The sequence below is a fragment of the Alosa alosa genome, chromosome 16 (assembly GCF_017589495.1).
Source record: "Alosa alosa isolate M-15738 ecotype Scorff River chromosome 16, AALO_Geno_1.1, whole genome shotgun sequence".
Classification (NCBI taxonomy): domain Eukaryota; kingdom Metazoa; phylum Chordata; class Actinopteri; order Clupeiformes; family Clupeidae; genus Alosa; species Alosa alosa.
Window position 1 is genome coordinate 10,534,353 of NC_063204.1, and position 26,523 is coordinate 10,560,875.

A 26,523-nucleotide genomic window follows, 5' to 3' on the forward strand; every position below is an offset into this window, starting at 1 on the left:
GATGCTATTGGATGTAAGTATGATGGCTCTTCATACAATGTTGTCAAAGCGGTGTGTTATATTAAAACATAAAACAGTAGCAGAGCCCGTTCCTTATTAGACATTCTCTGACAGTAGCCTACATCTAATCAACACAGTTTTAGAAATGTTTCATTAATTCCTCCATACCGTGGGGCGGCGATAGCGCTACCGACTCTCCACTAATCATTTTCAGAATCTCTCGAAGCACCCGAGATGTTGACGTCACTGTCATCATACGGACGCTTGCCATGTGGACCTGAACTGCGCAACGTTAAGGTAAATGTATACTTTACTATAAAATTAAGGTACGTTTTAACGTATAATTTTAACGCAGAGAATAAACAAAGACTGTTGATTTGTGTCTTGTTTTTTGATCCTGTTGAGCCAACTATGTCAATGCGCTGGGAAGTTAACGTTATGTCTCCTAGCTGGTTAGCTCTGCTACAGATGATGGGTTTATCATAATTATGCATAAACAAACTCTGAGAACCTAGACTTAACAGATTTTTCAGTCAATGTCGGATTTGTGCCTTTAGTACAGAGATCTCCTGTTGAACTTACTGAATACCTCCTGTTGAACTTATCGAATACCTTTTTTCCCCAGTTAAGAGTTTAAAAGGATAAACTGATCCTACAAGCAGTCATGGGGAAGAACAACAAACAGAAGGGGAAGAAGCCTATGAATGTTTTCCAGGTGGCAAGCAAACAGTTCAAACCCAAAAGCAAAACAAAACCAGTCAAAACATCTCTCAAACACGTGAGTAAAATTATATTTTCGCTGAGTAAATGGGTGTACTTGTGTAGTGGAGCATTATGCATTTATCCTAGAAGTACTATGAGATTTCTATAGTTCTGTGGTAGTGGACAATACTTCTATGATGTTCTGTACTATCTCTAATATCCTTACTCTATAGTGTTGCTATTTCTATATTGTATTTGTATTGTATAGTACACTGCCTGGCCAAAAAAAGGTCACCTGCATTTAACTATGGTAAGCAAATAGATCTGGGGTTGCTGCAGTTGGTCAGGTCTACGTTCAGCAATGATATGATAATGATATCTGCCAAAGAATGAGGTCAGCTGACTACCTGAATATACTGAATGACCAGGTTATTCCATACATTGGATTTGTTCTTCTTCTTCCTTGATGGCACGGGCATATTCCAAGATGACAATACCAGGATTCGTCGGGCTCAAATTGTGAAAGAGTGAATTGAGAATCTATGGGATGTGCTGGAGAAGACTTTTGTCCGAAGACCGTGGTCTGAATATCCCGTCATCAATATAAGATCTTGGCAATAAAAATGAATGCAACGCTGGACGAAAAAAAAAATGTTGTGAAATTGCAGAAGCTTGTGGAAACGATGCCACAGGAAACGTGTGCTGTAATCAAAGCTAAAGGCGGTCCAACAAAATACTAGTGTGTGTGTGACCTTTATTTTGGCCGGGCAGTTTATGTCTCAAAAATGTATCAAAATATACAAAAAACAAGATTCCTATCAATAATAAAAAAAATGTTGCTCTTGGGTGCTCCTTGTTGGTGCCCCCCCCCCCCCCAATCCCAATCCTCCCCCACCTTTCTTATGCAGCTCTTGCCACTTAATCTACTAAACCCCTCTTCTACTGCACTTTTACCCCCCATAAATGCACAAATGGGCTGACACCAGACATAATGTCACTGCATTTCTTACTTCCAGTAACTATATGCATGTGACAATAAACTTCCTTGTATCCTTGTATCCTTGTAATAATATTCCTGTAAGAAATGCCTCTTCTAGAGTCTACTTAGTAGTGGTAATACGGTGAACAATTAGTCCTATTAAATTGAGACTACCCTCTCTGCTGCACAGATCAACTCTCTGAAGAAAGAAAAGGTGGAGAACCTGAACGAGATGTTCTCCGAGGTCCAGCGTGATGTGAAGAGTATCTCCAAAAATGTCGCTCAGGAACCTAAAAAGCAAGCTCAGGTAAGATCTGAACCAGTTTCCTTCCATTGCTGACTTGAAGTGGTGGGGTGGGAATCACAGAGTAACCCACGAGCTGAAAATGTGGAGTTACTTTGCCCACGATAGCGATAATATCACATTTTAGCAATTCTGAAATTCAGCTGTAGGGCAATTCCTCACAAAACTGTCACGTCCATAACGGCAACTAAAAAGAACTCCGACGCGTTTGTAAAGGTTTACATGTAACCAAGCCAACAAAATAAAGGCTTTTTAACCTTTGACAATTGAGAGTGCCTTGGAATCCCCTGTTTTTCTCTCATCTACATTTTCCCATCCAAAGAGCACCTCAAACAAACAAATTTGAGTCCAGGAAGCGCTCCTAGACAGACATTTTTTGAATTCTACAACCATGGTATTGTGCTGCCGTTATGGATTTGACAGTTTTGCATGGAATTGCCCTGTACTCAATACATTGCTAAAGTTTTGTGTAAATGAAGAAGAACAAAAACACAAAAAGCTGGAATTAATGACTGCATTTCACAATGACTTTGAGTCAGTAGCACCTCTCAAAAATCTACAAATATCTTTTCCTTACCTCTGAAGAAATAACAAACAGATTTTAATAAAAAAAAATGCATATTTCAGTGTTTCTAGACACATTTCGGTGTTTATTCTTATGTTTAGTCATGAACTCTGGTATGTTAGATAGGCAGATGAGTATATTTGGAGTATGACTTGTACAATTTAATATTTTAGTTAAAGTATCGAGAACATTGCAAAAAAATCATGCAATATATTGCTGTATTGATATATTTTTTTGGCTACTTAAGGTAACCTTTCCTTTGTGTTTGTTACCCAGACCCGAGGAGGTCCCAAAAGTTATAATTAGTGTGGTCTCATTTTTTCCTCAAAAGAACCCACGGTTGAAAATAGAAAGATGGAGAAAATAGCGTCATTCACACAAAGTGAACAACAGCTTTTGATAAACTAACAAGGAAGTGAAGTTTTTATTTTTTTGAATGGGGAAAAAGAAGAGCAAGAATATCCGTGTGAGTGTTTCCTTATCTAGGCATGTGATGTCATTAGGAAAAGAGCACGCCACTGTAAAAAAAACACATAGTATGACCATATGACTTCATATTGTCTTCATAACTGAATTCATTGAAAAAACCTTCCATTCCAAATTTCCCTCCATTTCCAATCAGCTACTGCAGTAGGCTATTCATCAAATGTCTTTTCAACAGTAGAAGCTAGCAAAAACTATGTTAATAATGATAAAATAGCTAGGCTATCACAATTAAAATGATAACCCTATGGAATTATGTACCATTATGTAATTATGTTTTACGAGCAAATAAATATAGCAAATAGTATACATACATGGAATAAAGTTCTTAACCCTTAGACGGGAATGTTGAGAAATGAACGTTCTAAAGAATATCTGGGTTCATTGAATTCAACATAGCAATTTAGAACCTTCAATTGTTGCGGAACTTAGAACGTTCAAAAACCTACTCCTTTAAGGGTTAAAAACATGTGGAGATCTAATCGGCGTGGCGGCTGGCAGAACCAGTACAGCACCCGAGTCTGGCACCAGCAAACTCCTAAGGAACTACTGCATACTGCATATCAATGTAAATATACAGGTCACACAAGCACAAGTTTAAACTTCATGTAACTGTCAAGACTATATAAATATACAACACAACTACCTCTATTTTTTTTTTTTATATATGTCCTATATTTCTATTTTGATACATACATGTTCTATATTTCAGTCTTGCACTTTAATTTAATGTTTATTGTCTATGGCTATGTCTATAGTATGTCTATGTCTGCATGGGAAAGTAAGAAACGAAATTTCAATTCTTTGTATGACCAGTGCATGTAAAGAAATTGACAATAAAAGCCAACTTGACTTGACTTGAAGGAAGTATTTTGTTTTTGTCTGTTTTTTGTTTAGGTGGTGAGGAAGCCACCCAAGGAGGCAGTGAATGTGGACAATGCCGCAGATCTTTTCTCCCAGTTGTAACTGGATAATACCGCCTTCTGGCAGTAAATGGCAAACTGCTTCATAAGTGATAGACTTTGACAACCATGTTATTTCAGTAATTGACCAGTCAGCCAGGCCTTCAGGTGGTGATCAGCTGATCTTCAGGTATACCTGCCCAACCATGCGCCCTCTGGTGGTCCGAACATGTAAATGTTCTATGGACCAGAGGTTAATGATGCCTTTGCTGCAGGAGTGTCCTGTGCATGTTAGGGCGGTTCACCATGTCGTTCTATTTGCTGAAGAAAAAAGTTATACGTACAGGAAGAGGGTGTCAGAGATATTGTGTAAAACTTCCATGATTCTAAGTGCTGAGGTGAGACACTTCATTCTGAGATGAAGTGAATAATGTGCTGATGCCGAATTAGATATTTAATAAAAATGTCAAATAGACTCCAGTGTCCAGTTGTGTGGTGTATGGTGTGATATATGCCGATGTCACCAACCATTGTTGTAGGATTTTGAATGTTCCTCTTATTAAGCTTGTGTGTATGACAGCAAGTGAATGAAAGGCTTTTTGGCGCAGTGCCACCAGATGGCAGTGTTGCAACATTGGTGGTGAAAGGCAGTGTACACACACACACACACAGAGCCAGACCATATCACACACACACTCAAGTCACTGATAAAAGTGATGTCAACATCACTCTCTCACCCATGTGTCTAGACGGCAGTCTGTCTCTTTCTTCCTCTGAGAAAAGATGAAAATGTCAGGCTTGCTGTCCGCCCCCGTGTCTCGATAGAAACATGACTGAGGATTACTGTCCTTGGTGTGTTGGTGTGTCTGCAGCCTGTGTGTCATTGCAAGAATTAAGAAAATGGTTTCCACCAGAGTTTATCTCTATGCTTTGGAGCCATAACATTCAAGCCTCTCCCCCCTCCTTTCTCTCTGTCTCTCTTTCTCTCTCACCAGTTGTGACATCATGCAGTTCAAACAGAAATGAGTTTTAACACTTCACTGGAGGGGGAGAGAAAAACATCAGTACATTGCCACCAAGAGCCTGGATAGTAGCATATAAGGTTTTCTGCACCTGAACAGGCAAACCTCATTTTCACCCTCATGTGTTTTTCTTAGAGACCGTGGTTTAGACACTCTATTGTCTTCTTAATATCCTTCAAGTTAATCTATGGGGGCTATGGCCATACATACAGTATATATGCTGAACATTTTTCATGTATGGCATATTCATTTGCACCTATATGAAATACATAGTGTTGGTGTGTATTCTCTGTTCTCCATTCTCTCACACACTCTATGGAATGTATTCTCCGTTCAAGTCTGAGTGAGTCACATATATTGTAACCGGAGGGTTGCCGGTTCAAGCCCCGACCAGTAGGAACGGCTGAAGTGCCCTTGAGCAAGGCACCTAACCCCTCACTGCTCCCCGAGCGCCGCTGTAGCAAGCAGCTCACTGCGCCGGGATTAGTGTGTGCTTCACCTCACTGCGTGTTCACTGTGTGCTGAGTTTGTTTGCCTAATTCACGGATTGGGATAAATGCAGAGACCAAATTTCCCTCACGGGATTAAAAGAGTATATATATACTTATAGGCTGTTCTGTGTTCTGATAGTGGTGTTGAGATCATGGTTGGACAGTGCATGCATGGTCAAAATTCTATTTAAACTCAAAAGGACTTCGGACCTGTAACCGGATGGTTGCCGGACCTGAACAGGATGGTTGCGGTTCGAACCTGAAGCTGAAGTGCCCCTGAGCAAGGCACCTAACCCCTCAATAGATAATAATAGATAAAGAATATACTAAAATACAAATTATACTAACACTTAATCTAAATCAATTCTAAAAACAGTATCCACATAGTGGTGATTAATCAATCAAGAGGCGCTTGCAATGACTGAGGCAGGGACTGAGCCTGTGATTCTCTGTGCATAGTAAGGTAAGGTAAGGTGCTCTGTGTGAGTGAGTGTCACGGTGATAGTGCAATGGTGATAGTGGTCATGGTGATAGTGCAAATGAGTAAGTCCAACAGTGCAAGAATAAAGTCTATTTATATATAACTATTTTAAGAAAAGGTATAAGTGTGGCAACAGTTTGGCTATGGCATGGAGGGAGGGGTTATGCATATGTTCTAATGTGCTAATATAGCATGCAAACAATGAGGCAGAAAGACAGTGGTAAAAAGTGGCTAGTGGATAGACAGTATCCAAACATGGAGGGGGTGAAGAGGCAGACAGACTATGCAGAGAAGTCTATCTCTCCTCTTCCCTTAAGTGAAGCATTGAACAGTTCAATGGTCCTGGGGACAAATGACTTCCTCAGTCTGACTGTTGTGCAAGGCAGAGCGAAGTCTCCAGCTGATCAGGCTCTTCTGCCAATAGTGCTGTGGAGTGGGTGACACTCATTGTCCAAGATGTTGATCAGTTTGTTCAGGGTCCTTTTGTCAGATATTGAAGTGATGCACTCCAGTTCAGCTCCCACTACAGAGCCAGCTTTCCTTACCAGCCTGTCAATTCGCCCCGCATCCTTTTTCTTTGTGCTTCCTCCCCAGCATACCTGCATAGAAGAGAACGCTGGCAACAACAGACTGGTAGAACATCCTGAGGAGCTTGCTGCACACATTAAAGGACCGCAGCTTCCTCAGGAAGTACAGCCTGCTCTGCCCTTTCTTGTAGAGTGCATCAGTGTTGGCTGACCAGTCCAGTTTATTGTCCAGGTGGAGACCCAGATACTTGTAGTTGCTTACCACCTCCACATTGACCCCATCAATGGGGACTGGTAGCAGAGTGGGCTTAGACCTGCGGAAATCCACCACCATCTCCTTGGTCTTTGAAGTGTTGAGTTGAAGATGATTGAGTTTGCACCATTGCACAAAGTCCTCCACCAGGCTCCTGTACTCCTCCTCCTGCCCGTTCCTGATACACCCCACAATTGCAGTATCGTCAGAAAACTTCTGCATGTGGCATGACTTCGGTGTTGTAGCAGAAGTCAGATGTGTACAGGGTGAACAGTACTGAGAGAGCACAGTTCCCTGTGGCTCGGTGCTGCTGATCACAGTGTCAGAGAGACGGTTCTTCAATCTGACGAACTGTGGTCGCCGGTCAGGTAATCTGTAATCCAGGTTACCAGGTGGCGCCCACACCCATCTGCAAGAGCTTGTCTCCCAGTCTGAGGGGTTGGATGGTGTTAAAAGCACTTGAGAAATCAAAGAACATGATTCTCACAGCCAGAGTGCGAATTACCCCACCATAATTGGGGGGTACTGCTCCTTCACTTCTTCTATGACCATCATGGTCCACTACCATATCAATCCCCATTGTGATCGCCAAGTGCAACATGTGTTGTGCAACACACATACAAGGTGTAAACATGCGACAAACTGATAATCAGTTGGCTACAGAATATCTCATTGTTATTATATCCAAAAGAGAACTGTTTTGATCAACTCTCAAAAGGTAGAAGTGAAGTGCACTGAAATACCATTCTAATTACTAGTAAAAGTAATACCTTTACAAGAAGCCTATTGCTTATTTCATGACATATTTGGTTTACAGATTTGGTTTATTTTTAGATTTTTAGATTTCATAAGACCTGGAGGTAAGATCCAACCCTCTAATATAGCCTAGCCTACTGTATAAACAGAAACCAATTTTCCATTATAGTCTATGGTAGTCAGTGTCAAATCAACACAATTGCCAAGAGATATGTGAAACCTAAGCAATCTTTAATGTGATTAAGGAGCATATAGCCTACTATGAAAAAACATACTACCACATAAGAACTACAGAGCGGTAACCTACAAGAATCCGATAACCAGAATGTAAAAACAATAGGCCTACTAACCAATTAAAAACAAATTAAAATACTAGCATGTACTATTTAGCCTAGGCTACTTGGCTCTTTATGTTTCCACAGGTTTCACTAATGTTATGTAGGCTTAGCTACATCAGACCCTCTTGTGCATAATAAAAACAACACAGGATCTGTGCCAAACTAATTTCAAAAGGGCACAATCATTTATTCAAGATAAAATAAGAATCAATGGACACCTAGGCTATGGACTGGAGTTCATCTCCTTGGAAATGACAATCGATTTTACCTCACCACAATGTAAAATAATGATTAATGATTTAAATAGAGAATTATCTTGCTAACTAACCTTGGTAACTAACCAAGGTCCACTTTACTAGCCTCAGTGGGTAAGTAAGTAGCAGGTAAGTAGCCGGTAATTAAATGTATGAAGACGTGACATGAGCTATGAAAGAACAAAACACATTAATACATGAAGGTTGTAAAATAGCACATTTTCAACAAGCTAGACGTCTGCTAGCAACTTACAGTTACCCATGCACGTCAGCAGCATACCGAATTTAGGCTACTGGAGGAATCTAGCGTTTTGTCATTCAACGTCGTTGACACTTGCTTGAGAAGTTGAAGTCGTTCTCTATCTCCGTTGCTTCTAGCGCCACGGTAGTTAAAAATGGTACGGTCCATAATAGGGGTGTCTGAAATCGCTTTACATTAAACTTTTCCTAGTGAAAATAGGAGTTGACTTGTATTGTAGCCAACTGTAATGATATTTTTTTACAATATCAGAAAAATTATCTGACCCCCCAAAACTGATATTTCTGTCTCTTCATTGGGGGGTATAGTACCCCCCAGTATCCCCTGTAATTCGAACTATGCCTCACAGCACTTTTCCTCTTGTCTAGGTGAGAGTGCATCCTGTGTAGAAGATAAGTGATGGCATCGTCCACGCCCACTTTCTCCTGGTATGCAAACTGTAACGGCATGTGAATGCTCATACATGGTGACAGTTTTGCAATATCAGCCATATTCAGTTTATCTACAAGTATACGTCCATATGGGAATATTTAAATTATTCTAAGGATTATGCATATGCAGGATGGCATTAAAGATAAAGGATCATCATAGATGATTTGGCACTGAAAGGAATTGCAGAGAAGATGTAACAAAACCCTAAAGGACTTGCCTACTGGCTCTAGGAAGGTGGTGGTAGCGTAGTGGCTAAGGAGCTGGGCTAGCATGCAGCAGTAGCCTGAACAGTTGTGGATTCAATTCCCGGCCTCCACCGTTGTGTCCTTGAGCGAGGCATTTAACCCCGAGTTGCTCTGGGGAGAATGGCCCTTGTAATATAATTGACAGACATATGTAAGTCACTTTGGATAACGGCGTTGGCTAAATGAATAAATGCAAATCAATGTAAATAAATGTAAATGTCTCACAGGCCTGCTGGCCTCCAAAGTCTGCTGCGGCAAAGCAGCAGAAAGCTCTGTGACAGCGGCTGTGCCAATTCACTCTCTGAAAAGGAGCGCGAGTAGAAGAATAGGCCGACATTCATCCATTGACAGTAAAAGATGTCCATCCAAGGTTGCTAATTAACAGTCTGTCTTCTAACAAGGGCCATGGAGATTGAAGACCAGAGCTATCTCTCTCTCTCTCTCTCTCTCTCTCGCTCTGTGCACGCCTCTCAGTCTCTTTTAGCACTCTTGACATTTTAACTCCACCACCATTGTCTCCCCAATCTTTCACTTCCTTGGCCTCCTCCCCTTCCTCCCTCCATAATGATGTCTACCACATTCTCCCCGAGGCGTGAGGATCCCGCAGCAGCGAGCGGCTCAGATGTGAGTTATGGCTTCATCTTCCACCGCAGGACTCGGCCGATATTATCATCCATATTCCGGATAAGCATCTCCTAGCTCGCATGTCTAAATCTCCTTTAATGTTGACGCTGCACACTCATTCTACGGAGCTAGCTTAGCTCTCCCAGTTTCCAGTGTCCCTTTGACATTCAGGATTCTGTGAAGGCCAGACAGTGCCGTAAATATTAGGACGCGAAGATGAGATTAGGCGCGGAGCCTACCTCTAATATATTCACTCTGTTGAGAGTACACAAACAGTCCCTTTATATGTGTCATATTCGTCTAAGTACTTTGCCTTGAGTGTCTGTCTTTTGACTGCAGGGCAGGTTAATTATATAATCAGTTTGATGAATCAATATGGCTGCTTATGCCGCTTTAATCTGTCTCGACAACAGAGCAACATGCTGAGTGGTCTCCGCTCAACTTTCAATTTCATGCTTGTGGAGCTGAGAAATGAAAGATCATTTAAACCACTGAACCAGAGGGGTCCATCTGTAATCTGTTTTGTTTACCTCAACCGCCGGAACCTGAGGGAAATCTGTCGAATCTGCCGAAACGTAGGCTAGCCGATCCACAAACACCCTGGCACCTTACTCCTAATGTCGAGAAGTGCCTGTTGAGCTGCACATTACGTGAAGATCAGTACGACCTTGACCGAGGGATTTGGAGGCTGTGTAATTGATTGAAGTGAAAACACATTTGGTTAGTCCAAGGTAAAGATCATATCGCAGATGGGAGATGACAGATCACACACATGCGTCAAAGACATTCAAGGGTTTGTGTTAAAAAAAGAAGAAAATTCTCAACTGATCAGAAGTCATGTGAAGGGCATCTGATTGATTGATTGAAGATATGGACATCTTGTGTTGATTGACAGTTGTTGTAATGGGGTTATAGAGCCATGTCATTGCAGACAGTAGAAGGTCAAATAACAGTATTTTCTGATTTCAAAGTGTGTTAAACCACAGACGGCATATCTCATAATGACTTCATTCAATGTATATTGGGCGACATCCAGCGTTGGTCACAGGGTTGGGGTTGAGGTGGGGTGGGGTGTGTGTGCAGAAAGAGGGAGACAGAGAGAGGAGAGGGCAAAGGAAAACGCTCGAAGAAAAGAAGCCAATCATAAAAAGCAGTCAGTAAAGATGTGACCTATGATTTTCTCTCTCTCTCTCTCTCTCTCTCTCTCTCTCTCCCTCCCTCTCCCCCTCCCTTCTCTTCTTCAGCACCATAACTCTTTGTAGGAGCGGATTGTACACGGAGTTTGATGATTTCGAGTGGCGGGGAGAGCAAAAGAGTGTGTTTGTGTGTGTGAGAGAGAGAGAGAGAGGGAGAAACTGAGGAAGAGGGGGAGAGTGAGTGAGTGAGTGAGTGCAAGCACAGAGTGCCTGGAGAAGAGGAACAGAGTCACCTCTAAAGAGAGAACTCTCATCTCCTCTCTGACCTCAAAAACACGCTTTTAATGTCAGTGAAGTCTGACGTCAAACACACCTCTCATGGTCCAATGACACATACACACACACTAAGTCTAGTGTCTGTCTGCAAAACAGCACAATCCAGAAATCTTACTTAGAGCTATGAGAGAAAATGTGTTTGCTTGTTTGTTTATTTGTGTGTGTGTATGTGTGTGCATGCATTTGTATGTGTGTTTGTATGTGCATGTAGAAATGGCAACTGAATGAATACTGAGATAAACCAATATAACACAATATAACACACAAATAAAAACATACACACATTTCATGCTGATTTGAAAGAGGTTCACATAATACTCTATAATCCAGTTAGTATCTTTAGCATCTCACTGACGTAAGACACATTTTTAAAGACAGGGTTGTGAATAACAAGGACTCTCTCTCTCTCTGTGTGTGTGTGTGTGTGTGTGTGTGTGTGTGTGTGTGTGTGCGCACAGATAGTCCATGGCTCAGTGCACTTCACAGATTTCATTATTATTATATTATTCATTTATTTTGATCTGATCACCACTGAAGCACCAGAAACCGCCTCCAGCACCAGAAACCATCCAAGCCGTATACAGTAACAAAGGCCACCCTCCTGAGACAAGTGATGCTCGGCAGTGGTATCGATTGCCCCCCCTCCCTAACTCTCAGCACCGGCCAACCATCTCCCACCAGGCTTGGCTTCAAGGCTAAGCTCCCTTACTGTGTCATCCATCAAACCACTGCTCTTCTCTCTTCAGCTTTAATGACAGGAGTCTTCTTCGTCTAACCCTGCAGCATTGCTGCCTTTCTTCTAACCCTGCAGCCTCATGCAGGCTTGCCCTCCCTAGATATTGGTGGTGGTTTTTAGAGGACTTCAATGTGCTGAGTGAGTACTGTGGTATCATTCGCTTTCTCCTCTTTTCTATTTAAATCTAAACAAAGAGAGAGAATTGAGAATGTAATTAAAATTTAAACAGGCTTTATATGCATGGGCAGTTTTGTACATTTGTATTGCCAAAGCGCTATGTAAATAATGAGGAAAGTGAAAAACCAGCCAACAAATTATCCCCCACCCCCGGCCGTTTCTACAGTCATGTCGTCAGGCTCGAAGATGTGTGCATGTAGGAGGCCCTAAGCTCAGAGGACATAAATGTTAATGAAGATTTGCTCTGTGGCCCCAGGAGAGGGTAAATATTTGCAGTTTAATAAATCAGAATTTAGTAATAAATCAGAAGGATATTGCATATATATATATATATATATATATATATATATATATATATATATATATATAATTATTATTATTATTATTCTTATTTTTTTTTTTTTTTGTAACTCTCTCAAGTGTAGGCCAAGGGGGAGCCAAGGCCACTGGGGTGTGAAGCATAATGAAAAGAGTCTGCGAGTTCGAGGAAAAGGAGAGAGATATTCCAGAGGGGCACGCTAGCTGATGAAAATGAACTCTGGGTCTGGGCAGCGTCTGAATGTTGATTTAAAGATGCTAATTTAGCTGGTCTCTTGCCAGCTCGCAGCCCTCTCCTAATAGAACAAGAATAATTAAAGTCTAGATTTGATAAACATTTGCTGTGTGTATGCCCATGCATGTGTGTGTGTGTGTGTGTGTGTGTGTGTGTGTGTGTGTGTGTGTGTGTGTGTGTGTGTAAGGGGGGCTGTGATGACTAGGCACCCTGTGATTGATGCAGGCAGATGTGCCAATTGCTTCACAGTTTGAAGCCCAAAAAGCAAATTATTTCCTACCAGCCATGGTATGATTTTCATCATACAGCCAAAATCATCCCTAAAATAACATAGACTAGGCTATCAGATGAACGTCGAGCTCAACCGTGTTCGGTGTTTTAAGCCTCCAACATCATCTTCTAGGCAGCGCTGCATGGAAGACACTCGGGTTAGGCAAGGGTTAGGGTTTAAGGTTAGGTGCCTTGAAGTCGACGGTCGCAGCGCTGCCTTGAAGTCAATAGTGGGGGCTTAAAACACCATCGAGCAAAATCAACCATAGCCATCATCATTAATAAAGAACATCTCCTAAGATCCTATAGAAGGCGTTGCTTACCACCAGTGGACTGACTGACAGCAGCATGAAAGAAATGTTGAATAAGAGCATGTAGCCTGACTCGTTGGCTCTTGATTTTGCGAACCTTGATCTGGTATAACTTTGATTTCATAATCCTTGAATGTACAAAAATATTCCGAGAGAGTAACATTAACCTTCTCAGATGAATATTCCAAACCTTTCTTTGGATCAAGATAATAAATGATGAGAATGTTGCAAACACTGGGAGATATAAATACTATATGATGCTAAGGGGGCTAAGGAAACTTGCTGGAAGATAAAAGAGAGTACATAATTTCAGATGCGAGTTCTGGGAGTTGTATGCTGCAGAAAGATATGAATGTTTTAATGGTAATTGGCCAGGGGCTTCTGAAGTCTAGGAATGAAGTTGCATCAATGGTGATTTAAAAGGAATTTTGGAAGTATTGAATGGTACTACAGAGAGTAAACTGCAAACTGCCTGCGCGGGTAAGGTGAGGTAAGTAGTAGCAGTTAAAGAAGCACTGGAAATGAACACACAATCAGAAGGCCATCAACCAGGAAAAAAGCGTGTACCTCAAACACTATACAAAGAAGGCAATAGTGTACCTCAAGCACTACACAGAGAAGGCAATAGTGTACTGTAACTCAAACACTACAGTGAGAAGGCAATAGTGTACCTCAAGCACTACAGAGAGAAGGCAATAGTGTACCTCAAACACTACGGAGAGAAGGCAATAGTGTACCTCAAACACTACAGAGAGAAGGCAATAATGTACCTCAAACACTATACAAAGAAGGCAATAATGTACCTCAAACACTATACAAAGAAGGCACTAATGTACCTTAAGCACTACAACAAAATAGTGTACCTCAAGCACTAGAGAGAAAGCATTAGGGTACCTCAAGCCGAGGTGAAGAGTGGACTACACTACACTGCTACATACAGGGAGGGTTGAGTAGAGTCCACTTCAGTGGAGTTGAGACCTATTGATGCTATATGGTCACATATCCACTCAGATTTAGTTATGTTTTAAAGTAATCCCTCCAAAGTTATTTGTTTTCTAACCTATAGGTCATATACTATGCCCAACAGAATGTTTAACTTGCATAATTCCCTGATGGGTGGAGCTTCTTCATTCTATAACGATCCATTAATGTGAAATATTCATTCACTGAAGAAAAAAACGGTGTATTAGCTGTGACTATGAAACCAGACATGAGGTTGTATTCCGAGTGTGAGGTGTACTGTTTACTTTATTGAGTTAATGATTGTAACGGTGCGGTTGCCCGTTACGGCTACAGTTTATTTCATACGGGAGCTAAATACAAAGAACGGACAACGTGATTTACAAACACACTTTGTTTGCACACACGAACACGAACGGCATCCAGCATGGTTGCAGCAACTGCAAACCACAAACGCATACAGGACAATATAAGCCTTACTTTCAGGGTGGCCAACTGAAGGTTGAGGGAACACGGACATTCAGCAAACTTTTCATTGTGTCGGACAATAGCGCTTCCTGGTCTGGGGACGGAGAAAAGACCCGACAGAAAGTCGCAAGTCGGCAGAGTTAAATTCTCTGGTGGGACTATGGTTGAGAGCAGAAGGAGGTAGAATGGTCTGAGGTGAGCAAGTGATAGCCCCTGCTAATAGGCCTAACACTCGTTTTGTGATTTGCAGCAGTTTGCCCTATGATTGAAAAGGGTTGTCAAAGTTAATTTGATATATTTTGGAAGCTCATTGATTGATCTGAGATTATTTTGGAGTTTGGTTTTTCTTTTCTTTTTCCGATTTTCTCCATACTGGTTCATGCATGCAGCTGCTAAGGTGGAAATAAAAACCTGGCTACTTTTAAGAAACATCACCACTGTCTCCTGTTTCCATCACCGCAACGCCATCCAGATCACAATGATTCCCTTTGAAGATGTGACTGAGCAAGCCTTTGTAAAATAAGCTTAAGTATGTGGAGCTGATATTGCACAATGCTTCTTTTGGATCATTTAACACACTGGTTTGAGGATGATCACTCAAAGAAGCTTTCAAGGAGTTGACTGCGACTGCTTAGTATTCTCAAACACTTCTGACAATGGGGATCCATTTGACAACCCCGATCCCTTTGTTGTTGTTGTTGTTGTTGTTGAGTATTGTTGTGTATCAGTTTGATGGTTGTAGTGCACCCTCTTGTGCTGTAATACGTAGGCCGGTTTTTGGACATGAGCACTTGCCTGTGACAGTGAGAGGTTTGGCCGCTGTGGAAAAGTCCCCACCCAGCAGCCCAAGGAATGTAACATCTTCTCCTGTGTATAACTAAAATAAATAAATGATGTTAGCAGATGCAAGCCTGAAGGATGTTTAGACAAAACACTCAGACAGACAGAGGTAGATGAGAGGGCTTTTTTAGAGATTTATCCTTCAAAACTTGAGGGACTAATTTAAATGTCCCCCAGTGGAAGGGCAGATGCAAAGGGGGCCCAATTAAACACAAGCCCACATATTAATTAAGTAATGGGCTGCAACCCACAGTTGGCATCTTCAGACCAACAAAAAAAATGTATAATGAAGTGCAGAAAACATCAGTGTGTACTTTCAGAAGGCTTGCACTGGTGAGAAAGAAGAGCTGTAACATGGCAGTTTAATTCCTATGGTGACTTTATTCATTTTTCTAAGCAATAAGAGCCTACAGCCATACAACTGTTGCAACAAATTGAAACAAAATAATATACATTTGAACAATTAACATGCTCATCATAAAAATAGCTTTACAAAAAGTTTATATTTCTATACAACTTTTTTTTTTTATTTCCCTTTTTGTCTTTTAGGCTATTTAATTTCCCTTACTGTTTCATCACCACTCTCAAAACACACACAAATGAAGTCGAACCTGCAGACAATACCCATGAACATGGTACCCTATTTATGTTGAATCTGTTGATGGTTTTGTTGAAGAGAAAAAAGAGAATTGGATACAGAGCCAAAAGACAGACATCACTGGCACGTACACCTCCTGAACAACAGATGCTAGTGCTGCATTCCAGACAACTCGAAGTCAGATATTTCCCAGTTGGAATCTCCCAATTTCATTCCAGACAAACTCGGAGGTCAAGAATTCTGACCTCCTAGTGGGAAAAAGTACAATGGAACGGCACTTGAAGTCGGAGTTCCCACTTGATCTACCCCAACTTCAAGGTTGGAATTGAAGCCCGACCTCCGACGTCCGAGTTGTCTGGAATGCAGCATAACCCCGTTCCCACCCCAGTTTGGATTGCAATTCCCCCTCTACCCGTCTCCCAACACCTAGAGGGAGCTGGGAATTTGGGAGCTGTCACTCAGACAAATGCTATTCACTCAATCAATTGCTCCCAATCGCTCTTCATACAAAAATAGAGGCGTTGAGTGTTTATTCATGAAGTTTCAGACAAACGACAGCTGCTAGGGTGAATTGTAACCTCACTATTTTACAGACATAGGCAGCCACCAGACATATCTCCCCCTCACATGTCACAACCAATCAGCTCATCGGTTCAGCCTCAGTCAGTCAAATCCTGTTCACCTCCAGGAAATATTGCCAGCTGCAAGTGAAGGCAGACGAATGATGCAGCCTGTTATAAAACCTGAACTCACCAAGAAGTAATGACTGCACAGAGATTCTCTGCAATCAGAAGATAGGCCAGTGAGCACACACACACACACACACACACACACGTAATGGCTGCACAGAGATTCTCTGCAATCAGAAGATAGGCCAGTGTCACTGAGGACATCCAGAGTGAAAACGAGAGCTCGTAGGGCTGTTAAGGGTGGAAGTAAAGGGTAAGATGAAGGTAATGTTGTGTTTAGATGAACACAAGCAATCAAATGAAAACAACTAGCACACATACACCACCATATTGTTGAGTGTGTGAGTGTGAGAGAGAAAGAGAGAGAATATGTGCAGAATGATAAGAGAGAGAGAGAGAATGCATGGAGAAGTTAGGATGGCTCAAAATGGCAGTTTAAAGACAAACATATGCACCCACACACACACACACACACATGGCAGTATCCTCTGCAGGGCAGTACTGTAAAGACAAAAAAGGTCATGGTTTGGCAAGCGATGCTCTAGCCTTCACTCTGCCAAAACAGACCAAAATAGCTGAGCGCTGTAATCACTTAAATCACTCTCTGCTGCTGTTGTTCAGGTTTTTTTAATGTTAGTAAATAACTTTTAAAGTGCCTAAGTATTTACAAGACATATCATATGGACAAATTAAAACAAATGGCAGCATAGATGAAACACAGAATCACAAAGACACCAACACATTTCCATGTGTGTGTGTGTATGTGTGTGTGTTTCTGTGTGTATGTGCACCTGTGTCTCTATATGTTTGAGATGTGGACTGGGTATTCTATCAGTGTGAGAGCTGGTGGTCTTCCTCTCCTCACAGTGTGACGTTTCTTCGTCTTTCCAAGATCCTTTGGTGTCTCCAGATGCTGCTGTGTCCTCTATAACCTGAGATGGACACACACACAGACACACACACACACACAAAACACACACACACAAACACAAACACAAACACACAAATACAGAATCACATGCTTGTCAGATTTGTCCAGGTAGTATTAAAAGATAACTTGTCACAGGTGAGAATGTCTTCAGCAGGTGGGCAGTGCATAATGTAAAGCACACACGTTATAATGCCCCAGAGCTGGGCTTTAATTTAAAAGGCTTTATCTCACCTTTGCTTAGTTGTCAACATCTGACACATGATTCTCCATCTGATAAAGCAAACAACAGGTGAATTATAAGCACACACAAACATACACACACACACACACAAATATACAGCACTGTATTTCAATTAAATCTAATCCATATAGCGCAATACTATGTGAATATTTCTCAAGGCGATTTACACACACACACACACACACACACACACTGTCCCTTACCAGGTCACTGCTGGCCTCTTCATCGTAGTCTTCTTCACCTCCGTCTGTCATCTCCCCCGCTTCAGGCTCCTCCCCTTCGCACGCATCCTCTCCAGAATGCTCCGTCCGCTCAGACGCGCTTTCCTCACGCAGCCAGTCACAACTCTCCTCATACTTCCTCTGCACATCTGGACAGAGAGAGAGAGAGAGAGTTGGGGGGGTATAGAGGGATGAATCTGTGTGTGTATGTGTGTATGTGTGTGCATGAATGTGTGTGTGTGTGTGCGTGTGCGTGTGCGTGTGGTGTATGTATGTGTGTTTGTGTGTGTGTGCATGCGGTGTGTGTGTGTGTGTGTGCATGAATGTGTGTGTGCGTGTGTGTGTGGTGTATGTATGTGTGTTTGTGTGTGTGTGCATGTGGTGTGTGTGTGTGTGTGTGTGCATGCGTGCGTGCATGTGGTGTGTGTGTGTGTGTGTGCATGTGTGCGTGCATGTGGTGTGTGTGCATGCGTGCGTGCATGTGGGGTGTGTGTGTATGTGCATGCATGTGGTGTGTGTGTGTGCGCGTGCGTGCATGTGGTGTGTGTGTGTTTCTGTGTGTGTTTCTGTGTGTGTGGATGTGTCTGTGGGCGTGTTTTAAGGGTCTACTGACCTGTGTCCAGGCGTTGTTGCCTCTCAATGCGCTCTAGCCGACCCAGCAGTGAGTCCACCTTCAGCTTGACCTGTGCCAACTCACGCCTGATGACCTGTAGCTGCTCTGACTTTACTGAGGGAGCACACACACACACACACACACACACACACACACACACACACACAGATTCAATTCAATCTAATTTATAGCGCCATAGCATGTGAATATGTCTCAAGGCACTTTATGATACCCAGCCTGAACTTGAACTGTATGCAAATTTATACATTTCACAGAAGCTGAACTGAACACAGACAAGTTTGTGTAGCCACAGAACACCATGGCAACAATGTTATACACACATTCTATTCTGACACTTGGAAAAAAACTTGATCATTTGATGTCGGCTCTCAACTTCCAGTTCTGTTCCCATGGAAACTGATAAAGACTGGGAGGCTCGGCTTACGTTTGGGGCCACAGGAGAGGGGGCTGGGACCAGGGGGGCGTGAGGAGGCGTGGCGTGTTGGGAGGGAGGGCTTTCCACGGCGAGTGGGAGGAGTCATCAGTCTCGACCGCTTCAGAGGGACGAGAGCTCGAGGAGGGGGCACGCGCCCAGGATAGTCAAACACCCTGAGAGAGACAAGACTGTGTTACAACACACACACACACACACTCACACGCACAAATACAACACACACTTACAACAAATACAACACACAATTACACCACACACTTCAAGCACATAATACACACAACAGACATACACACACAACACACACACACACACACACACACAAACACACACAGTTTCACAATAATACTCGTAAGGTTCACTTACCGAGTGTAGAAATCATCTCTGTAATAATCATAGTCAAACTCGTACCCGCTGTGAAGAAAGCAGGTGCAATGTGAGAAAAGCAAACACACACACACATTTACTAAAATGCAAATACCGCTGGAATGAGAATCTGTGTAGAACAAAAGCAATATGTAAACACATATTTAACCTATTATAAATTAGTATAAACATGCACTGCCTGATAAGAAGCTGTTTCAGCAAATACAAGCCGCTGCCTTATCTCCCTGACACGTATACAAAGTCTCTCTTTCTCTCGTTTGAATAAAGTAAATATTAAATGTCAAGTTTCTCTTTAACTCTCATACAAACATAAAGACACACAATACAATACAGCACAATACAAATACACGAATAGGCTATTTGCATTGATTTCCTGAGTTAATGTGCCGTTTTGCTGATTTTCCGAGGACAGTGGACTACTATTTCTGTCTTGTTTTCTTCCTCCATCCTTCCTTCATTTTCTTACCTTTTTGCATTCTTTTCTCTACTGAAGGAGCTCTACCTCTTTATTTCTCTCTTTCTCTGTCTGTCACAGTACAAAATAATGCTTCCTGACAAAATTCCCAAGGAGCCTTACAGCATTGATTGAAAACTGTGTCAAAGAGTGTCCAGGGGATTCACTAAGGCAGTCCCTTCAGGACCATGGACAACAACCATGTCAACAAACACTGTTGCCAATTAAAAGCAACACAATGTAGTTCCCTTACCTTAATGGCTTCAAACTCATTTTTATGTTATACTGAATCACAACATGGAAAGTGGAGTCGCTGATATTATTGATGTTCGCTCTGTATGGCACTAAGAAATGTTGTTATTGTGGGTAGGAACATTACTCTTTTTGTCAGTTTTATACAAATTCATCCTTAACTAACAGGGTCCCCGCTAACAGGGTACACAATATGTTGTAAAGTGACAACAAGGGGAATTCCTACATTGTGTTACTTTAACCATATAGTTGGGCAAATCTGTGAACACACACACACACACACACACACACACTAACTCATACCTGTAGATTGCAGAGAGAGGTCGCTTTGACCCAGCTTTTGGTCGATAGAGCTTTGGCTCCCCAGCCATGTTGATATCTGTCAAGACAGAACAGACATTTACAGCTGGAGAAAGAAACACAGAGGTTTAGCATTCCTTTATCAAACTAGCTGTCACATCAATGAATCATTAAAACACATATAATGCTGAATGTCTATTACAATAATAATAGTTATCAAATAACTATTAACTAAACTGAATATGTCATGTTAATAATTTTGCAACACTGTATTTAACATGTGTTCATACAGCTTAACTGCTCATCTATCAACAAATGTCTTTAGAAAAATGTCTCTAGAAAAAAAAAGACCGCCCAGTGGCTCAACAACAATATACACACACACACAATTGTGTACACACAATAGGTTAGTTAGTAAACCAAAACTGCCACAAATGAGTTGGAAAACATCTGAATAATCATCCCATGTAGCAATAAACCTGGAATGTGTGTGTGTGTGTGTGTGTGTGTGTGTGTTGTTTGAGAGAGAGGAGTGAAAGAATGAAAGGTCTCCATGAAAGGTCTTCAAATGGACACTAGAATTCAATACTGATAGCATTACTGATTTCTCTCGCACAAACACACACACACACACACACACCAATAAATTAGACTGCTATGCAGAGCGACAAGAAAATCTCATCGCATTGCCTCAGACATCTCTGAAACCCCGTGTGTTCCATTTGAAGAATTGGCAAACATTCGTTTTGCGCTGATTTAATTTAGAGCACAACTTTAATTTCATATAATCCCTAAAACAGGATTAAATTGAACCACCAAACACTCTCAGAGTTAGCAGCTTCCCCCCCTGCTGCTGGCTGCAAGACTGACACCTATCGATGCGCGTAACGTCACCGGGGGTGTCCCACGCAAACATCAGTTCTTTCGAAGGAATGAGCAGAAACCGTGGAGACCAAAAAACACCACAGTAGACTTGTTCATGTCTTATTTGAGTCTTAACGACCAATGGATTAAGCAAGCTCTTCAACGTGATAATTTTTCCTGAGATAGGCTATTGTTTAAATTGTGATGCGATGGGGTTACGCTCAAACGAATCAATAGCCAAGCTAACTAGCACGAACGCAGGGGAAATGCAAGATGACGACAGGTACCATTGTTTAGAGAGAATAACCAGACGAAACACAACCAATAAATACATTGCATTTAACAAAACAGTTCTGTCGCTGCATCCGATGGCAGGCGTCATGACGCGATGTCAACTTAAAAAAAAAAACATTTTTATATGCAATATAACGGTCATGGTTTACACTCACGTCGCTGAATACGACGCTTGGCTTTGTACATAATTTCTGAAGAAAGCAGTCTGATAAGACGCACTGGGGAACGTAGTCAGCAGTCACCAGCTCCTCGAGTCCAGTCCACGGTGCGCGAGAGAGATGCGCGCAGTTTTAAATGAGACGGCTGCGCGAGGGAAGATGATACCATTTCAGGCTTTTCGAGAGGGGAAACGCGTTGGAATGATTTTATACTTGCGAAAAATAAGTAATTTCGTCATAGATATTTATATATATAATAGCCTACTTCCAGTCAGATCTTAAAACAAACTTCAAAAATACACGCTCAATTAAGTGTCTGCACAGTGCGCGTGAAGCCCATAGCCTACTTTCCATATTAAGTTCTAAGAGTAAACAAGTCATTCATTTGGCCATGGGCATTTTCTTGGCGTAACTACATGCGCCAAACATACGATAGTACACTGTATTATCAGAATTGATTGATATTCTCGCGGCTTCGGTAACTACATTACCAAGAAAAAATATTCGACTAGTAGCATAGGTGATTACTAAAACTTAAGCGAGGGATGGTGTATCCATGAGAACATTCGTTTCACTGAGGAGTCTTTGTAGACTGATCTTGTGCTCATGCAAAAATGCATCACTGCCATTATCTCTGAAGAATGACCGACGCGCGTTCAGGGAAGACCTGCGCAAACATGTTTTCTCTTCTAATCTAATATATTAGATCAATAACCGTTTTTCTCTCAGTAAAAGCGCTCAAACCAGAAGCCAACGTTGTTTCACAGGAAGGTTTTAACGTGTTTTAAGCTGTGCCCAAAGGCAGATGACATTGATCATCATCCTAACCCTTGGGGAACCCTTTGGGAAAATAAGGTGAACGCAAATGGGGAACAGCACAATAGATTAAACATGTATAGCTATTACTATTAATATAATACTGGCCAGTTTTTTGTTGAAAATATTGCACACTTTTGGTCGTGCTTTAAGCTATGCTCATTCAAGTGACAAGGTTTACGATAAAAAAAAAAAAAACGTGTAGTCTCTTCTACCATCTAGAGGCATGAGAGAAAAACTGCAGCCTGCTGGACGTCTGCTCGTTTCCAACAGTAGCATGTGGGTAGCTCTAATAGTGCACAAGTCAAATCCTGAAATACCATTCAGTATAACACAGTGACACCACTTGCCTTTCAATACTTTCGACTTTTGTATGTTCATCACACTGACTTTCTTCTCTCATGCTTGACTATAAATCACCATGCACATACACACAAACACACACACAAACACACAGAAACATACACAAATACACACACACACACACACACACACACACACACGCACGCACATGCACACATACACACACATACTCACCATCACATCAGGCTGTCACACAAATTCATTATCATTCTACATGCTCTCTCACTCCGCCCACAATCTGTTAACTTCATGCTTGGCTAGTTTTGTCAGACTCAGCGTCCCCTGTCCTCATGTCGTATAACACACAGGTGTGGGCGATTACCTGTACCTGACAGACTAGCCCTCACGCCATCTAAAACCGCTGACTGACTGTCTTAAAATCAGCGTAAACAGCAGCTCACCTTGAGCAGACAGGAGGACGATCTATTCATTGTTTACTATGTAGTATGTCCAAATGGACTTGTTTGATATATCTTAAGGCCAAAATGTCTAAAAGCAGGACACTTGAAGATGACTTTCACATAAGGCATGGATAGTCCTGTTTAATCAAGCTCTGTTATTGTTGTATACATATATACATATACTGGGCTTCTTAAAGTTCAAGTGTAGAGGGAAGGCATCATTGTTAAGTGGTCTAATCCTGTGCCAATATTTATTCACAGGATTTTGTGGTTTCTCCAGCTGCGTAGCGGTAGCGTACTGACGCCATTAGGGCTATTTCTGTGCTGGGCCATTTTAATAGGCATGTCCTTCTCTTAGGTTAGCTGCCACTCAAGGCTATCGAGTCCCACAGACTCACATCAGCTCATGCTCTGACTACTACTTACGCAACCCTCCGTTTTAGATACTCGTGCAGATGTACACACACACACACACACACACACACACACACACACACACACACACACACACAGAGAATGACAAAGGAGAAAAGGAAGGCAAAAATAAATAGGCCAGGACAGGAGGAGAAAACACATAGACACAAGGAATGTGATAGACATAAAAATAGAGAAATAATTAAAACCTAAGGTAGTATAGGCTACAGTTTTGTATGATTGTGGAAAACAATTGTATTCTGTACAATATAAATATATGACATAATATATACAGTATAAGTATTCATTTCATGCTTGGACATTTTCATGACAATGTGTTGCAAGACTATAGGCTATATAAGGCAATAAATGGAGTTGGCACTTCTGCAGGTCTCAGTGAGGTTGTGTTGAGTCCAGGAAAGGGCCTCTTGGTGTAGACATGCTGTCCTGTGTCAGTTCCACTGTTAATTACACTAACTTCACCTGGATATAGCCTAAGGGTGTACAACACTATTGGTAGTTTTTTTCTTATTTGAATGAACTTGATTTAATTAACTTTCCATCAGAAGAATAACACAACACAAATGTTCCATATCGAGGAAACGTTAATTACTTCTAGGTTTGTCTTGAAAACCATTAATATAAACTTGTGGCAAAATAACCTTGAATGGCTTCCTGATTCAACATCTACTAATCTACACAGACGACACACTATTTTTGCCATACTGCTTTTTTGTAATAACATTTTTTTACTGTATTTTTGGCCGCAGGTGGACAAGGAAAAGAAAGGAAGGCCCAAACAAATTCTGAGTGACTCACTTGTGGAAATATTGTATGTACACAATTAGCTCACTATATTTCAGAATTCACAATTGTACACAATTAGCTCACTATATTTCAGAATTCACAATTGTACACAATTAGCTCACTATATTTCAGAATTCAATAATTCAAGAATATTGTAAAAATAGCTAATAAACATTAGGTTGGTAAAATGTCTACTTTATGCCAGGCATTGGCTGTCCCACTGAAAAGCTTACTACACACACACACACACACACACACACACACACACAAATAAACACTACCCCCTTTCCCTTTAATGTTTTAGTCCATGTGCTGTTAGTCCCCTTCCATCCTAAGGACCACAATGGAAACAATCCATTGGGCTTCATTGTGTTTATATATCCTTTTTGAACACTTGAGGTTGTTCAATAAAGTTTTAATTAATCAATCAATCAATCAATACCACACTTCCACCCACTACTACGTACGCTCATAGTACACACACACACATGCAATCATACTCACACTCACACTCACAATATCTCATGGGACCATTTTAACACACATCTTGCCCTAATCAAATTCTCATTTACATTTCTGCCCCTCTCTCTGAAGAATATTTAAATTTCAGAGAGGATATTGGAATAGTGATTATGGTCTGGACAATCTAATAAAGATCTCTGTTAGGAGAGCGAGGTCAGAGGAGAAGGAATGGGATATGGAGTTTAGCAATCAAAGAGTCAATTAGATGGCACAGCGGAGAGTCTACCATTATCAATACGGTTTCTTTTATGATTGTGATCATTACTTACTTACATAACTAACATTATTTACTATCCATCTGTTTGTCTGTCCATCTGTTTCTGCATAAACTAAAGTGTGGGTGTAAAGATTTACCACTTTACCACTTGGACAGAGCTGCACTGATGCCACTGACCAGAGGGGGGAGCTCTTTGGTCACTAACACTCTCTCCTTCCAGTCTGACACTTGCATAATTATTCACACAGACATGCACTGACTCTGGCTCTCTCTCTCTCTCTCTCTCTCTCTCACACACACACACACACACACACACACACACACACACACACACACACACACACACACATTCAAATATACTCATTCACAGAGGGTCAGGGTGAGAAAAAATAGCATCAGTTCTATCTCTTGTGAGTAATTTGACAGACAGACCATTTCAGCATGCAATTAATATTTAATAGATCTCCACTTAGGACATAACAAGAAACCATCACACTGTCTGAGGCCTTAATCTTATATGACATAAATATCCAGGTCCTTTTCCAGTCTTTGTCTGACTCTCTCTCTCTATCTCTCTCTCTCTCTATATATATATATATATATTTCTCTCTCTCTCTCTCACACACACACACACTTACACATAACCCCCACCCACCGCATTACACACGCATTGCCCTCTTATCCACCTTCATGCATACAAAGCATCGCTCCAAGCTCATATGTCTTACTCTGTCATTTCCCTTATCACACTATCTCTCTTGCTTGAAGATTTTACAAACAATGTGGGATTAAAATGGATGATTACACTGAGAGATGTGGTATATATTGGACTGAAGTTAGGTCACTATTGGACTGATGTAGGACTGATAGTGTGTTAATAGTCTTATGACCCCCCCCCCCCTCCCCTCCCCTCTTTGTTCACACCCCTGAAGATTTCCATCCGCTGCAGGTCAGCAGCATGAATAAGGAAGCAGGTGTGCTTTGTATTGATTCTATGTCAAGGTCATGTTCCACTGTCTGAGGATCATAGCCAATGTGAATGTGAGTGTGCATGTGTGTTTGTGTGTTTGTGTATGTGTGTGTGTGTGTGTGAGGGCATATGTTGAAGGCAATTTTAATCAGAGAG

At 41.5% G+C, this 26,523-nt stretch overlaps 2 protein-coding genes across 4 annotated transcripts in view; one reads left to right on the forward strand and one right to left on the reverse strand.

The window, feature by feature from the left end:
* Positions 1-208: 208 nt before the first annotated feature.
* On the forward strand, positions 209-4,410 carry rbis (ribosomal biogenesis factor). Its single transcript, XM_048266519.1, has 4 exons — positions 209-297; positions 626-778; positions 1,872-1,988; positions 3,931-4,410. Exons 2-4 carry the CDS (start codon positions 665-667, stop codon positions 3,997-3,999), a joined length of 300 nt encoding a protein of 99 aa, XP_048122476.1. The 5' UTR covers positions 209-297; positions 626-664; the 3' UTR covers positions 4,000-4,410.
* An 11,355-nt stretch (positions 4,411-15,765) lies between these two features.
* LOC125309788 (RNA-binding Raly-like protein) overlaps positions 15,766-26,523 on the reverse strand; it is a 40,971-nt gene continuing 30,213 nt past the window's right edge. For all 3 annotated transcript variants that reach the window (XM_048266901.1, XM_048266900.1, XM_048266902.1), the window contains exons 3-9: positions 20,545-20,620; positions 19,515-19,562; positions 19,143-19,306; positions 18,698-18,811; positions 18,067-18,233; positions 17,854-17,892; positions 15,766-17,623 (exon numbers count right to left, since the gene is read on the reverse strand). In XM_048266901.1, coding sequence (XP_048122858.1) covers positions 17,860-17,892; positions 18,067-18,233; positions 18,698-18,811; positions 19,143-19,306; positions 19,515-19,562; positions 20,545-20,620 — 602 coding nt within the window. In that variant the 3' untranslated portion in view covers positions 15,766-17,623; positions 17,854-17,859. The remainder of the gene's footprint in view (positions 17,624-17,853; positions 17,893-18,066; positions 18,234-18,697; positions 18,812-19,142; positions 19,307-19,514; positions 19,563-20,544; positions 20,621-26,523) is intronic.